This window comes from Taudactylus pleione, unplaced genomic scaffold, assembly GCF_031769625.1.
Source record: "Taudactylus pleione unplaced genomic scaffold, aTauple2 ptg000820l, whole genome shotgun sequence".
NCBI lineage: Eukaryota > Metazoa > Chordata > Amphibia > Anura > Myobatrachidae > Taudactylus > Taudactylus pleione.
Window position 1 is genome coordinate 2,958,006 of NW_028285222.1, and position 17,075 is coordinate 2,975,080.

The 17,075-nt window shown below is 48.5% G+C and overlaps 1 protein-coding gene across 1 annotated transcript in view; it reads left to right on the forward strand.

Annotated features, from left to right (window-relative positions):
• Positions 1-215: 215 nt before the first annotated feature.
• NCR3LG1 (natural killer cell cytotoxicity receptor 3 ligand 1) overlaps positions 216-17,075 on the forward strand; it is a 69,175-nt gene continuing 52,315 nt past the window's right edge. The window contains exons 1-3 of the mRNA XM_088458238.1: positions 216-270; positions 11,633-11,965; positions 15,823-16,155. Coding sequence (XP_088314364.1) covers positions 219-270; positions 11,633-11,965; positions 15,823-16,155 — 718 coding nt within the window. The 5' untranslated portion in view covers positions 216-218. The remainder of the gene's footprint in view (positions 271-11,632; positions 11,966-15,822; positions 16,156-17,075) is intronic.

Here is a 17,075-nt window from a genome sequence, read left to right on the forward strand (position 1 = left end):
CAGCTGTATTTGAGAAATGACAGGAGCTGAATAGTTGGTACTCTATCTCTTCAAGGTTTGATACATCTCCCTCGGTGTGTGCTGTGTGTTTCTTCCATTCCCTGTTTACAGGAAGTGTCTGACAGGTATTTGTTAAAGTGAAAGCAAAGGGCACAGCTTAGACTACTAGAGATCGGTGTGTTGCTTAGTATTACAAGGGCTACGGTCCTCACATGGCAATGACACATCCAGATATCCTCTACTTACTCCTGATATTTCTGAAGGGGGCAGGTAAGTCCCTGTGCTCTGCGTGATTGATAATATATGTAATGAGTGACAGGGGCAGGGAAGTCACCATGTACCCTGTGTGATTATTAGTATTTGAAATGTCTGACAGGTGTAATTATGCCACTCTGCACACTGTATGATTATTAGCAGCAGGTAAGTCACCCTGTACTGTGTGATTACTAGTATATGTAATGACTGACAGGGACAGGTAAGTCACTCTGCACTGTGTGTGATTATTAGTATATGTAATGACTGACAGGGGAAGGTAAGCCACCTTGCACTGTGTGATTATTAGTATATGTAATGACTGACAGGGACAGGTAAGTCACTCTGCACTGTGTGATTACTAGTATATGTAATGACTGACGGGCAGGTAAGTCACCCTGTACTGTGTGATTACTAGTATATGTAGTGACTGACAGGGACAGGTAAGTCACTCTGCACTGTGTGTGATTATTAGTATATGTAATGACTGACAGGGGAAGGTAAGCAATCTTGCACTGTGTTATTATTAGTATATGTAATGACTGACAGGGACAGGGAAGTCACTCTGCACTGTGTGATTACTAGTATATGTAATGACTGACAGGGGCAGGTAAGTCACCCTGCACAGTGTGCGATTATTAGTATATGTAATGACTGACAGAGGAAGGTAAGCCACCTTGCACTGTGTGATTATTAGTATATGTAATGACTGACAGGGACAGGTAAGTCACTCTGCACTGTGTGATTACTAGTATATGTAATGACTGACAGGGGCAGGTAAGTCACCCTGCACAGGGTGCGATTATAGGATATATGTAATGACTGACAGGGGCAGGTAAGCCACCTTGCACTGTGTGATTATTAGTATATGTAATGCCTGATCGGAGCAGATAAGTCACCCTGTATGATGATTAGTACAGCATGATATATGTAATGCCTGACCGAAGCAGATAAGTCATCATGTACCATGTGATAATTAGTATACTGTATATATTTGTTGCTGTAGTCCGGAGCCATGCAGTGATGATAGCCACCTCTGTATAAACTTTTATTCTATAACACCATCTAGGGGAAATGTTGATGCTAATGTAGACTGTATATTTAATAATGTAGTATGTTAATGCTTAATACCTGTTGCAGGCTATTCCCAGTGCTGGGGATTGGGACAAGTGAAACATTATTTTAAATAATAATTCAATAGTTGGAAAATGTTTTAATATACTTTAATACATTATTTTGAATGGTTGGCATTACTGTGCTGGACTATTTAATGTGAAGTGCTGCCCCACTGACAGAGGTTTGGTTCTGGAGGCTGTAGATATGTATTTGTAAGGTATATGAGGTTTTAAGGTATTTCTAATTTGACGATTAGCTTGTGACATTCTGCCACAGGAAAACATAAGGTAACTCTCCCTCAGCAATGTACTTTTTATTGATAATCGAACAAACACATTTCATAGCTTGAATGCACACCAGGGGGTATCCTGTGTGTGTACAAGTCAGTATGGACATATCCCATTGACAAAGGGCCTGACTCAGAGATTTTCGCAAAGCCGATATTTACACAGATCTAGCGCTTGTTTGCAGTTGTGCATTCTTCAAAAGACGCACTGTGCACGCGCAGCGACTGCATTGCGATTACACTCGTACAGAGGAACCACTCACAAAGTAAGTGACAGATAGTCAGCGTCTGGGGGTGATAACAGGGGGTGTTAGAAAAACGCAGACGTGTCTGACCGTTTAAACTTACATAGGCGTGCATAAATTAGCCATTGCAATCCCTTCACAGCATGAGAGCTCTCTGCGGCTGTCCGATGTGCATTGATGTAACCGATGTTTACGCTGTTGCACTATTTACATTTAATAGCGGAAGACATTGTTTCCTGATAAGATTTGTGAACTACTCTTAAAACTTCAGGGCCCAGTGTGTATTCTATTTTTATACATTGTAGTGTGTGTATCATCTGAACTTCTAAAAACATCTTGTGTGATGTGAAATTCCTGGTGCATGCCATTAAAAATAGTGGGTCTCATTCAGACTCGGTCGCAAGCGCCGATGCGCTCGCAACCGGGTCGATGGTCCCCACAGAGCATGCGCACGACGGTGCCTGCTCCGTCGTGCGCATGCGCCAGACCCGGCTAGTGACGGGCGCTCCATCGCTAGGGTTCTCGTAGCAGACGGGGCAAGCTGTCGATGTTGAGTGACAGCTCGCCCCGTTTGCTGGGTTGGACGGGGCGTGCCCGGCCAAACGGAGGCATTCCAGTCGGAACGCTTGCCGTTTGGGGGCGGCCCCACTGACATCATTGATGATGTCAGTGGGGAACTTCCTGCTCAAACAGAACAGGAAGTTCCCTGGGGCTTACGAGTGCCCAGACCCAACCTTAGGGTCTGGTCATAAGCCCCGATGGTCTCTATGGTGATAACCATCGCGACCAGTGTCCTGATCGCAAGCTAAACTGTGGGTGGTAACCCACAGCTTAGCTTGCGACCTGGAGGCAGCACTTCAAAACATGAAGTGCCCGCCCTCATTCAGAGTGAGCGATTGCTTCTTGCGATCGACTCTGAATGAGGGCCAGTGTCTTTTAGGACAAATTAAGATCTTTCATGCTTCAAGATGCTTGCATCTGCTTGTGTCCTGCTGTTGAGCTCAGTGACTCCATGCTCAAGCCCTCTGCTTGCTAACAAGCACAGCACACGTTCCATAGTAACTAGCTAGTTGGGAATTAGCTGACATCATCCAGGGAGTTTTGCAACAGCGTGGCCACACATACCAAAATGTAAGCTGTTCCAGGTCCTGGTGTAGGAGCTTGAGGGAAGTGGTTCCAAGTGTCAGTGTAAGAGCCTGGTGAAACAAGCAGTTCCAGGTGCCAGTGTGAGAGCATGATGGTGACAGCGAGTTACCCACCCATGATGCAGTGGGAAGAGTCAGCAGCAAGTGGTTGCTGATGGTGAGAGAGAATCCCTTTACCTCAGGAGTAGCAAAGTAAGCACACTCACGATACTCAGGTACGAGTAACCTCCCCAAAATTTATATCAACCAGCAGAGTAAAGCCACCTGGTCACAGATATTGGTGGCATAGCGGTGGAATTAACACAGGTGGGTGGTTGACCAGATCGTGAATGTCAAGTTACTCCACACAGGAGTAAATGCAGCACAGGAGAAAGCACAAGATGGCTGACTACAGTGCAGTGTCCAAAGACGCTTTTGAAATAGTGTGCCAAGACAAAGGTGTTGAAATCCCTTACAATGCAACCAAAAGTAACATGAGGGAAGTGGTCAAACACTGGGAGGCAGTAGACATGCCAGAGGAAGGAAATGCTGAAGGTGGTAGTGACCAAGAAAGCAGCCTACCAACAGAAACCCGAGAGAAGCTGGTGAGAACTCTAGACCCAACCCCATCTCATATCATCTGTGATTCCCAACAACAATCTCTAGCACCACCATCATCTGAAGGGCCCAGGTGGGGACACCCTAGCTGAATGACTGGCTGACTTGGGAGAATGAGCAACCGAGAATGAGCTGATACTTGCTTTCCAGAGGTATCCCGACAAGCGGGCACCACTGGCTGTGGGGTCCAGAGAACCATCGCCAAGTGTTCTGCTCAGATCAGGACCAATTCACTTAGCCAAGTTTGAGGACAGTGTTGGGGACATTTAAAAGTGTTTCAAAAGACCTGCAACCTCTATGAGCTGCCCAAGAAGGAGTGGACCAGATACCTAGTTCCCACTCTAGACAAAGAGGTCTTGGAGTCTTATCATGGAGTCGCCACTGAGGAATGTGACAAAGTCATAAGTGTCCTCCTAAACTAGTTTCCTATAATTCCTACCAGAAAAAAAGATTCAGTACTTACCCAGTTGAAGTGGGTGAAGGGATCTGGTGCCACAACTTTGGACACACTAACTGACTTGTTGTGCCAAGAGCAGTTCTACCGCAGTTCACCACAGAGGTGAAGTAGTGGGTAATGGCAGCCTGCCACCTTAAAGGCAACTGCACAGTTAGCAGACAAGTATATGGCAATGTGGCCACAAGATCAAAGTGCCTCACAAGCAGCCACCCCCAAAGGACTGTAGAAACCATTGTTATTATATAGACACAAGTATTTTGGATGGAATCGGTATGATATACCGATGGATGGGATGTCAGCGGTCAAAACACTGATGCCGACATCCCCGATCGTGAAGAATCCTGACAGGGGCCGGTGAGTACCCTAGCCCTCCCCTCTCCCTCCCCCCAAACCCTCCCTTAGTGGTGCCTAAGCCCAACCTCCCCACGGTCAGTGGCGGGCTGGGCCGGGGGGCAGGGTGCCATCTGCCCCCGGGGCCGGTACACTAGGGGCCGCCGCTGCGCTCTGTAAGAAGAGATCAGTGACAGCCCGGGGAGGTTCCTATGCCTGCCTTCCAGCTGTCACTGTCAGCAGTGCAAGTAAAGAAGGTGCCGGCAGACAAACAGGCACTGGGGAAACTACTCGGGTGGTCCGGGGCTGCACCGCACCACCGGTCCTGGCCGCGGAATTTACAAAGTGTGCCGAATCCTAAAGCTGCCTGGAGGCTATTCTCTCTGCTCGTGAAAGGGGCGGAACTACCGGATACAATGGAGGAGGTAGCCTCCATTGCTCCAGCCCCCGGAGGTATGTGCGGCTGACTGCCGGAAGAAGGCAGGTCACGGACAGGAGGGCGGAGGGTTAGGGGACCACCTGCTGGGCCTGCATTAAATTGAGAGATCAGTGCTTTCAGGGTGGTGTTGTATGGGCGGAGTGGCACTGATCTCAATGTAATGGAGACTCAGCAGGTGATCTCCCCCCGTGTGTTCTGTGTTAGGGGTGGGGGAATCTATGTGTGGGTGAAGCGCCGTGTGAGGGGTGGGGGGTCCTGAGTGAGTAGGGTAGGGAGAGGGTTTGTGTGAGGGGGTTCTGTGAAAGGGGGAAGATCTTTGGACCTCATTCAGAGTCGGTTGAAGCGGCCGCACGGTCGTACTACACCGATGTTCGCTATACTGTGTGTGGTGAGGATCTGTATGGGTGCAGCACTGTATGTGTGTGAGGAGGTGATCTTAGTGATTAGGGAGAGCTGTGTGTGGGGGGGGTTCTGAGAGTTGGAGGCTGTGTGTGTGATGGGGGAGCTGAGTGAGTGGGCAGAGAACTGTATGGGGGGATATGAGTAAGTGGAGAGAGCTATGTGGTGGTGGGTCTGTGTGTGAGGAAGGGAGAGCTATAAGAGGGTGGGATCTGTGTGAGGAGGGGAGAGCTATATGAGGGGAAAGATCTGAGTGAGGGGCGCGAGCTGTGGGGGGGGGAGCTGTGTGAGGGATATATATATAATGTTTGTATTTATATATACATTAATATGGGGCCCCAAAGCAGCATTTTTATTAATTATCAGTTCCTAGTCTCGATAATTATAATCTCTTGTAACCAATATTGCACGTGTGTGTTTATATATAAATAGAGTGTGCTGCATTGCCGCGCCCCTTCCCTCCCCCTCAGTGTTTATCCAGTAATGCCAGCGGGAGGGTGGGGGCGGAGTTTTCCGTTGATGGTGCGTTCAGGCATTACACTTTCGGGGCCAAGCTGCTAAATGGTTCACAATATGCTGAAAGAAAAGCCGGGGCCACTGGCTTGTGTTTGCCCCCCAGGCTGAAAGTTGCCAGCACCATAAATTTAACAATCCCCGGGGTGTGTCTAACCCCAACGTCCCCCTGGGGTGCTTAACCCTAACCTCCCTCCCTGTAGCCTAACCCTAACCCTCCCTGGGGTTTGCCTAACCCTTTTCTCCCCCTGGGGAGCCTAAACCAAACCCTCCCCCCCTGCGGAGTTAGCAATTCCTGAGTAAGGTCAGAGCTTGTGCAAGTGTGCGTAAGGCTGCGATGGTACCGATGGTTTCACAGTCTTGCTAAACATTACGGATATGTGTAAGGTAAGGTGGGTGTCCTTATGTTGTGCTGCAACGGCATAGCGATCGCAATGGATTAGCATACTATCGCAGTGAGATTGCGTGCATAATCGCTATTGTAATCGCAGTTGTGATCCGTAGTGAATCAGGCCCTCTATGCGAAACCATTATTAACGACAGGCCCATATCATGCCCGTAAGACGGACCATCTCTGTGCGGCCGCTAAGCCCCCTCCCTGTCACTGCTCAGGAACTTCCAATACATTTTCAAAACACTTCTGAGACCTTGCGTCTCCCAAGTGCTGCAGTGACAACAGCGACTCTGTGCGCACGGGATACATGCACAGTGCGACTAATGCTGGACATACACTGCCAGATAAAATGCCTGTCAGACCGACAGACATTTTATCTGGCAGCCTTACACCCTGCAGATATCACGGGCATACACTATGAGATATCTCACAGAGTATTGGCCCCGATATCTGGGCTGTGCCCCCCAGGGGAGGACACATTTCCCCGATGCGGCTGACATTTAACTTGCAAAATATCGCATCAGATGGGCATGCTGGACAATCCGGCATGCCCGAACGATCAATATTTTAGCATTGGTCAGCTGCACACACAGTACAATTATCGGGATGCAATCGGGAAGCCGGCTGACATTATACCGACAGCTGACTTCCCGACTGTCATATCCCGGCGAGGGTGAAATGCCCTGCGTCTAGATGTAGACGCCGCTCATTTCACCGACGCCGGGAGACCAGCGCCCGGCATCCCGATCGAAGGGATGCCGGACGCCGCGAGCGGACAGCCGCTGGGGGGAGGGTTAGGCTAGGGGGAGGGAGGGTTAGGGTTAGGCACCCCCGGGGGGAGGTCAGGGTTAGGCACCCTCCCGGGGGACTTAGGTTCAGGCAGCGGGGAAGGGGGGGTTAGGTTTAGGCACTTAGAGGGGGGATTAGGGTTAGGCACTTGGGGGGGAGGTTAGGGTTAGGCAGCCCTAAGGGAGGGTTAGGGGGTAGGTTAGTTAATACTTACCTAGGGACGATCGGGTTTTCCAGCGCTGTCGGGCTGCCAGTGCCGGGATCTGTTCCAGTGTCGGGCTGCCACTGCCGGGAATCGAACCGCCGGCCATGCGGCCGGTGGTATTTCATACCGATTCCCAATTATCGGGGCAATCTGCCAATATAGGGTGGATCGGCACGATAATTGTATGGTGTATGCCCAGCATTAGAAGGAAAAAATCACTCTACTGCGTCCAACATCACCGACTCAGAATCAGACCCCTAGGTTTGGTTCAGACCCCTTGCACTTGGTTGGACAGAGTAGAGGGGAACATGGGTCTGAAACCTAACCCTCCCCCCTTGTGCCTAACCCCAACCCCTTAGTGTCTAACCCTTACTTCCTGATAGTGCCTAACCCTAACCCCTAAACCCACTACTTACCTTCAGAATTCCTTCCAGCAGTCGGTATACCGACACCGGGATTCTGACATGAGTTGGGATTCCGGCGCCTGTATTCTGACCCCTGGAATCCCCGCAGTCGGGATATGACCACATCCCCTTCCTGCAGCCAAAGGCTAAACAACTACTGTAGAGGGATCCAACTTCCCCTGCAGGAATATGGGTAGAGATATCGTATTGTATGACTTTATTCCTATTATCGGCGCAGCAAGCTTGGTATATATTATTGTATTGTAATGTAATGCAGTAAGTGTATGAAGATGAAGATACTGCATTTTAGGTATACAATGAAACAGGAAATCACATGTATATTGGAACCTGGTCCGTGCTTAGCTGGGGGAAGGCATCACCTTGACAACTGCATTAATTTGCTTAGCAAACTAGTGACTCTTGTGTGTGAATGTGTACTAGCGGCAATAAGGAAACTGTCCCAGTGATAAAGCATGCAATTAGTTGTGAATTCCGAGGTTGCTGTATATTGTGTCTGAATCCTTCATTTAGATAACACATTTTTCCCTGTGAAAGAGCTTCCCCATGGTGTTACACATTAATTTGTCATATTTCTGTATTTTGTTGTTAGATTTCCTGTTTGAATGAGTACAGGTCTGCATTCACGACTAACCATTGGCCCCTGTCCATTGGTCCAGTAAAATCTAGATCTAATTGGTTGGACCCCTACAAGTCTCCAAGAATGGCCACCCTGCTGAAACTAGGCATGACCTTAGACTGTTAACAACCACCAATGGTCAATGGTTTTGCCATCAGTGGTGGAGATCCAATGGCATTGCTAGCAAACAGGTGGCCGATATCCGCTTTCCCCCCCCCCCCCCCTTACATGCAGAGGGCACAGTGCTTAGTTCAGTGGACCAATAAGCCTCAGCCTCTTCCCTTATTGGTCCACTACCTGCCATTCCCCAAAACAAAGAAGTCCATACATGGATGCAAATTATAGATGGTTCCCCATCAATGGTTTAATGCCATCGATGTTAAACACCAATGGCACCATTGATGGTGACCATCCATGATTAACCCATCGGCGGCCACCCCTAGGTGAAACATACACAAGGATTGTTGCAGCATGTTAAGTGCGTATTAGGATTTTTGACACATGTTGCTGTGTGTTCCATCTTGTGCTCTTCCACATAGTGATGTGTAATGATCCTTGTAGGGGCTATACATGAGCATTAAATACTAGTCTCCCAACAAGATCCTGCACAAAGCCTATTATCTGCTGTAATCCTGTTACCTATAGATAGGTGCTAATACTCTCTAATTCTAATCCCATTGAAACTTGCATTAGCACGAGGTCTTTAATCAGGCTTCTGCGGCATTATGCAAACACAGCTGCTTTTTGTACGAACACTAATTATATCCTCTGCTGCTAATTTACACCTCACCCACAAGGTGCGAAATATAATCCTACTTCCAAGTCTGCATCTCAAAAGACTTTCCACTGGAAAAATAGTAAATGCCAACACACAAAAAGTGTCCATTTATATGGTGGTAGCATTGTCTGTACTCTCAGTATATACAGTGCAGTGCTCACTTTCAGATATACAGATGTGTCCTGCTACATCGTTGCTGCGTGTGCAGCAAATCGCACCACGCATGACGCGAGGCATGCGTCCACGAGAGGATACTTGCACTGCACCCGCACCCGCGCCTCCATAGGATTGCATGGTGCCGCCTCAGTGCACGCCATAGCATACCGTAGTGCATGCTGCTTTGGGTAATCGCATTGCGCGATGCGCGTGCACGTTTGTAGCGCGATCGGTGAAGATGTAGCTGGACACATCTGTACTGTATCTTCAATAAATAAAACTAACTAAGCGCCTGCTCCCGCACAGATAATGTGAAGTGTAAATTATCAATCACATCTGCAGCAGAAGATCAGGAATTGTCAACTTCATAAAGAAAAAAAACTAGAAATGAAAAGAATCTGCACTGGTGTAATGAAATACACTTACATAGACCGATAAATAAAATAAATTATTTATGTAGACATATAAAACGATAAGTAGTAAACATCACAATAATATAATTTCATATGCCCTCTTAACTTACATTTATAGCAGTCAGCACAATATTTAAAACATGTAATCAAAGCAAACTGCCCTTTTCAATAGTTAGAAGGTAGCAGGTGGATTACGATGTTGCTAATCCTGCTTAGAAACTATGGGCCTGATTCAGAGCCGCTCGTAAGCGGGCGCTCGTTCGCTCCGAGAGATGTTCGCACATCTGCGCATGCATATGGGTTGTAATGCGCATGCGCCAACCAGTCATTGCGGTCGGAAATTGTGTGCTCGCAAAATAGCGAATGCCTGCTAATTTGAGTGACAGGATGAGGCGTTTGTGGGTGGTAACAGGGGAAGGTGCTTGAAAACGGGGAGTGGAGATCCAAACGCAGGCGTGCCAAACGGTCAAAACGGGCGTTTTAAGGGTGTGCATAATTAACAAAGCAGCGTCATCGACTACGTCACTTAGTTGTCTTTTAGCCTGAACTGCTCGCATGATTGCGGTAGGAAAATGCTACCACAAGCACTGCGAGCAGTTCATACGCCTTTCGATGTACTCGATTAATCTAATAAATAGCGGAGATGACGTATGGTGCGAGCGGCCAAGGGGCGTCTTTACAAAATAGCGAGCGCATGTTTCGTTCGCTTGCTCAGACATAGAGGCGTCAACAGACCGCAAAGAGCGAGCGCTCAATTTAAATAGCCAGCCCCTTTTTCTGAACGAGCGTCCGCAAATAGCGTCCGGCTCTGAATCAAGCCCTATGTTGCAATACAAGTCTTTTCTATTTCTGTAACTGGAAAAATTAGTGTATAAAATCATAGACTTATTTGTGGTAAAAACCAGATATCTCTTTTTGTAGTTAAAACACATGGGGGGCGATGTATTAACTGCCGAAGCGGCATCAGCACACGTTCGGGTGGTAAATGACAGGGGCGCTATTCGCCCCTGTCATTATCGGAGCTGGTATCTACAAGATAGCAGCGCCGATAGCCTGGGCTATGTATGAAAGGTCAGTTCGCCTGACTGTTCCACCCACTGCAGCTGTCGCTATCAACAACTGCAGCCCGGCGATGCCCTATCCCCACAGCAGGGACAGTGCCGTCCTTGCTGCGGGGGCTGCCGGCTCCAGGGTGGGGATCTTGTGATACTTGCGAGATACCGCACATGCTCAGTGGAGCTGGCCGGAACTGAGACACAGCGCATCAGCACTAGGCTGATGCGCTGCGGTCTCTAGCGGGGATCGCTCCCCGCTATCCGGCTGATGAGATGTTAATACATCTCATCGTTAGTGCTTCCTGCTTCGCCTCGGTAAAGGCAGTGAATGCATATTTTGCATGTGGCAAGGTGGCAGCAGGTTTTGTACTCCCTGTTCATCAGTTCTAGATAGGGTTTTACGCAGATTCAGGGTACTGGAACAGCTGAAATATTATCTTCAGTGTTAAGGTCTTTGATCCCCGGCTCGTGTGGGACAGGTGGGTCCGGTGCAGTTCTTTCCCATCAGAGGGCAAAGTCCAATCGTGGATAACCGGTCCGCAGTCGGTAGCCACTATCAGCATAAATTAAGGAGACAGCAACGCGTTTCAGCAACTGGTGTGGCCCTTATCAAGCTGGTTGTAGAAACAGAAACGATTTGTATTGCAACAGAGTTTCTAAGCAGGATTAGCGACATCATAATCCAACTGCTACTTTCTAACTATTGAGATGGTTTATTTGTTTGCTTTGATTACATGGTTTAAATATTGTGCTGACTGCTATAAATACTGTATCATCAGTACGTAATCCTGAGTGTAAAAAGACATGTAATACCCATTTATCACACCCAAATGTATGAATAGAAGACTCCTACATACAATGTATGGGTTTTATATTTAAGCAAAAAGTACATTTTATACTCAGAATTGCTGTTTCCATTAGTGGTAATAAAATACTCCCTATAAATACTATACAGAATGTTTCCATATGGTTATATTGAATCCAGTGTGTTCAGAATTTATTCACTGTTCTTTCTTATTTAGATGAACTGATGGTAACTATGAGGAAAACACGTATTGGAGCATTACGAGAAGAGAATGTCACTATCCCCTGTGATATCTCTGATGTGGGACCAGATAGAACTATTGCAGTGTACTGGACCAGGACATGGAACGGGAGTAGGCACGAGGTGTATCATTACGAAGCTGAAGAAAGAGTGTACAGACCAGGATCTTACATGGTGGAGAGTGAAATATACGGAGGAAACGCTGAGCTTCATATCCCACGTGTCCAGTTCTCTGATGAAGGAGAATATACCTGCACTGTTATAGTCACTCCTGATAAAGTGGAAGGAAAATCTACTCTGGAGGTGTCGGGTGAGTGGTAATATAATACACAGCCAGGTATTTGTACAGACAGATACATTGATGCGTAAAAAAAAAATTTTGTTAAAGATAATTGGGTCATTATAACACCCAGGTGTCGGAGCGCAGCACCGGCGCTTACTTATCCGGGGAGTAGGATGTTGGGGATGGTTGCAGGGCCACTCGGGGATATCCTGCATACAGCCGGCGGCCCTGGTCTTGGAGCCCCGGCCACATCTCTGATCATGGCAGTCCCGCCGTTCCTCCCATGGGCGCTGCCATATTGGACTGAGGGCCTGATTCAGCAAGGAATGCAGTTGCTTATACGCACCCAATCGGCCGATTACTTCGCACTGTGCTCCCTCCCGATTCGGCCGGGATCCTCCTGAAAATTGGGTGCCGCTCTCGCCCCCCCCCCCCCCCCCCGAAAAGGCAGGCAAGCGTCCCGGCGACCTCCGACCCTCCGAGCAAACCTAGGTACAGCATTTTTACCGGTATATACAAATATCATGCATCCCGCAGTATTACTGAGCAGTGACACCCAGTCAGTAATATGGGAATCTGTAGGTGCCACCCAAGTTAAGTAATACAGACCTTGGCCAGAGTTAAAGCACTGAGAATATACAATTTTTAAATATTTATCAAGGAGATCTTATTTATAATTTATTAAGTTATTTATGTAGCACAGCACATGCATATTCTGCAGCGCTTGACAGAGAACATTTGGACATTCACATTTGTCACCAGCTCCAGTGGAGCAAACAATCTATGGGCCTGATCTGTACTGCGCATGTGCAGGTCTCCCTCTGCGAGATCGCTCACTGGACCTGATTCAGACCCAGACGCTATTTGTGGACGCTCGTTCTTAAAAAGGGGCCGGATATTTAATTAGAGCGTTCGCTCTTTGTGGTCTGTTGATGCCTCTATGTCTGAGCGAGCGTCCGAAAAATGCGCTCGCTATTTTGTAAAGACGCCCCTTTGCCGTTCGCATCATACATCATCTCCGCTATTTATTTGATTAATCGGGAACATCGTAAGGCGTCTGAACTGCTCGCAGTGCTTGTGGTAGGGTTTACTTCCCGCTATCACTGCGAGCAGTTCAGGCTAAAAGACAACCAAGTGACGTGGTCGATGATGCTGCTTTGTTAATTATGCACACCCATTAAACGCCATTTTGACCGTTTGGCACGCCTGCGTTCGGATCTCCACTCCCCCGTTTTCAAGCACCTTCCCCTGTTACCACCCACAAACGGTACATTCTGTCAATCAAATTAGCAGCCCTTCGTTGTTGTAAGAGCATACGATTTCCGACCGCAATGACTGGGTGGCGCATGCGCATTATGACCCATACGTATGCGCAGTTGTGCGAACATCTCTCGGAGCGAACGAGCGGCCGCTTACGAGCGGCTCTGAATCAGGCCCACAGTTCCCCAAGCTGCAGCATGAATGACATGCTGCGGAGTTCGGGGGGAAAGCGATTGGGATTGTAGTACCTGCCGTTCCACTCCCCCCTCCCCTCCCGTGCAATGAAATGCTTTTATTTAACCTCTCTTTTTGAGGGGGGGTGGTCATGCTTCCCCTGGATTTGGCCACACCCACTCAGTACCCAGGCTCGTGGCCGCTCACGGCGCCCCTGCATGTGCTGGTACTAGTGTCTAATGACAACGGCTGCAGCCAGAAAAATCAGTGGGCAGCCTGGATTTCTACATGAAGACGCACGGATAGTTGCATAGACGAACGGATACAAAATAGCAAGGAGGCTGCCACAGCTGGGCGGAGAAGCTGCTGCAGATGTGCCCAACTCAGAATCAGGCCCAATACGTGTGTCTATGGAGGAAAGAAAGGGGTTACATTTAACTATATTCATATTTTAATAACTTTAGCTTATTTACATCTTTCACCTATTTACGTTGCGCAGTCTTGCTCTGAATGAAAGCACATGAGGACATAGGAGCAGGGGTTAAAGTGGGCCGGGATGAGGTGGAACTGCATCCCGTCATTTCTATTTGGAGACAGAACCAGTTCCGCCTCCTCTTACCCACCTTAGCCCGGCACCGCAGGGAGGCTCCATTTGCGAGGCGCCCGCTGAGATTTTGTTACCAGCAGGCACCGGGATCCCTCCTCGCACTACTATTGGGGGCACTATTACAGGAGGATTACTAATGGGGCATTGCATAGGGGGCACTGCATAAGCGGCACCACTCCTGGGGCACTGCATTAGGGGGGCTCTGCATAAGGGGCTCCACTACTGTGGGCTCTGTATAAGGGGCACTACCACTACTGGGGGCACTGCATAAGGGGCACTACCACTACTGTGGGCTCTGCATAAGGGGCACTACCACTGTGGGCACTGCATAAGTGGCACTACCACTACTGGGGGCACTGCATAAGGGGCACCACTACAGTGGGCATTATGTGTAAGGGGCACTACTGCTGTGGGCATTGTATAAGAGGCTCTACTACTGTGGGCATTGTGTATAAGGGGCACTGCTGTGTCATACATGAATAAGGGACACTACTATGTGGTGTAATGAGAATCAAGATTGTGCTACTGTGTGGTATAATTTGAATTGGAAATACTATTGTGTGACCACGTCCCTTTCTTTTGAGACCATGCCTTTTTTTCGGTGCGCGCTGTCCCTTTATTGAAAAAGCACCAAGGGGGTGGAGGGTGAGTTCCACCACCTCTCTAGGACCACTTTAAGCACTGCATAGGAGCCAGTTCTTTGTGCACCACCAATATTTGTACTGCTGCTATTCCTGTCTATGCATGTCATTTTTCAGTCACGTGGAGGGGTAAGATTTTAAAGTTGGCTCTAAAGCAGACTTGAGACATATTGATCTAGCTGGCCCCAGTCACTCCCATGTCTTCATCTAGGCCAAGGGTGGGGAACCTTTTTTCTGCAGAGGGCCGTATTGATACATATAACATTATTTGCGGGCCTGGTACAGACCACGCCCCCTCCGTGTGACATCACACGGGAATGGGGGATAATCGCCGGTGATTATAGCAGTGCCCACAGCATCCTGAGGATGCTCCAGGGAGCTGTAAGGGCAGCGGTGTGACTGTCTGAAGCATCCTAAGGATGCTCCAGGCGGCATTGCTGCATAGATTCTGGCTGCAGGGTGACATTCTAGGCACCCTGCTAGCCAGATGAGGCTAGCAGACAAAAGCTCAGAGGGCCAGACCAAATGGTTCCGCAGGCCTTATACGTCCCCCGGGCCTGAGATTCCCCATCCCTGATCTAGACAGCATCTAAAGTTTAATAACTTACTTTGTACAGGGAACATTGGGCCTGATTCAACAAGGAACGCACAGGAGAGAACGCACGCGTCCGCTGCGACAATATGCTAATCAATGCATACGCACGGAGACTGCAGCACAAGATGCAGACGTCCAGCGGCATATTAAGCCGCCCATCTCCCTCTACTCAAAGCCTGATCAGTACGCAAGATTGCGTAAACATCGAGAACCATCGATCCCATCAGCATATTAGTGGTTGATCTGACCAGCCGCAGGGTTTTGTCCGCTTGCTGTGTAGAGCTTCCTGTGTGGCTACGTATGCTGCCGCACTGCCTTAATTATGCACGCCCCTATAATGGCGTCCCAACGCACAGGCACGCCTGCGTTCGCCTGGCCACCCCCCGTCACCACCCACAAACGGCACTTCCTGTCAATCAATTTCGGAAGGGTCTGCATACACACTGCGTGTAGTCTCCGTACCCTAACCCGATCGCACTGGCTAGTTTGCGCACATCATCCGAGTGCGTGCGTTCTCTCACTCGCGTTCCTTGCTGAATCAGGCCCATTGTGCATCTTCTCTTGTACAGTCTGTAGTGAGTAAATCTTTGTATGTCTATTTTTGCAGCTCGTCCATCGGTTACCCTGACCCCGGAAGATATCATCCATGTTCAGCTGGGAACAGAGAGATCAATGTTGTGTGAAGCCACCAATTTTTACCCCCAGCCGGTGACCATACACTGGGTGAGATACAATAAAGGATCCCCTGGCTGCGTGGCCTTGGATCGGGGAACCTGCACCACTGACCCAGTCACTAATGAAGATGAAACGTTTAATGTTACCAGTCATCTGACGTTACATCCTACAACACTAGGTGATGATGAGTACAGATATTCCTGCATCGTGGTCCACAGGTCTCTGGAGAATGAGCTTGTGAGGAATTTTACTATGATGGTGACAGGTAAGTACACCTTTACAGTGATGTAATAGGCACAACTGTCAGATCAGTGGAAATTGTAATAATAATAGAATATGGAGAGTCCATACTTATTGCTGGCACCGGGTGGTAAAAGGGTCCCTGGTGTGCGCTGTAATTTTATTTGCGTGACCAGACAACTAAGAGTTGCTCTTCATTCTGGTTATCTGTCGCCCTCTCGACTTCACTACTGTGGGTGAAATAATATAAATCTTCATACAACTGTTATAGAAATGCACGGCTGTAGGGAGGGGGTACGAGCGGTGCCATCGCACCCTGCGTACAGTAACCTGCTGCAGTGCTGCTCGGAGCATCCAAAGGGTGAGCTGTCCACTTGCTACTGCCAGCGGCTCCTCCCCCTCAAGTGACATAATGGGTTCTAGACAGTGATGTGCGGTGAGGTCAATGGCTGGGGAGGCACACATGGAGATTGGTCTGAATGCTGGTAGCCTGTCTGATCCCCTACTCACTGTAACTCTCCCCTCACTACGCTTCAGTGTCCATTGATTCTCCTACCTGCATTACTGTGTCTCCTCTTGCTGTTGCTGACAGCTCCGATCTCTAAACACTGCAGTGCTCTTCCTGGTCACATAACACATCCAAGGTATTCATCAGTGCTCAAGGCATGTCCCCCCATACTCTGAGGCATGCCTCTATTAGCTCTCTTTCTGTGCAGCTTACAGCCTGTGGTGTGGCTCCGCCCTCAGCTCTGCAAGCAGTGTCTGACTATACAGAAGCGAGGCTGTTGCCGCCTCATCTCTCGACTCCCTGCAGTCTCAGGGAGCTACCCATAGCTGGTGAGTGTTAACCATAAAAATTATTACAATAAACAAAGAAGATGTTTATAAGTTATAAATATCTTCTTTGTATTACTCTAATAATTTTTATATCAAATCTCACGGTAT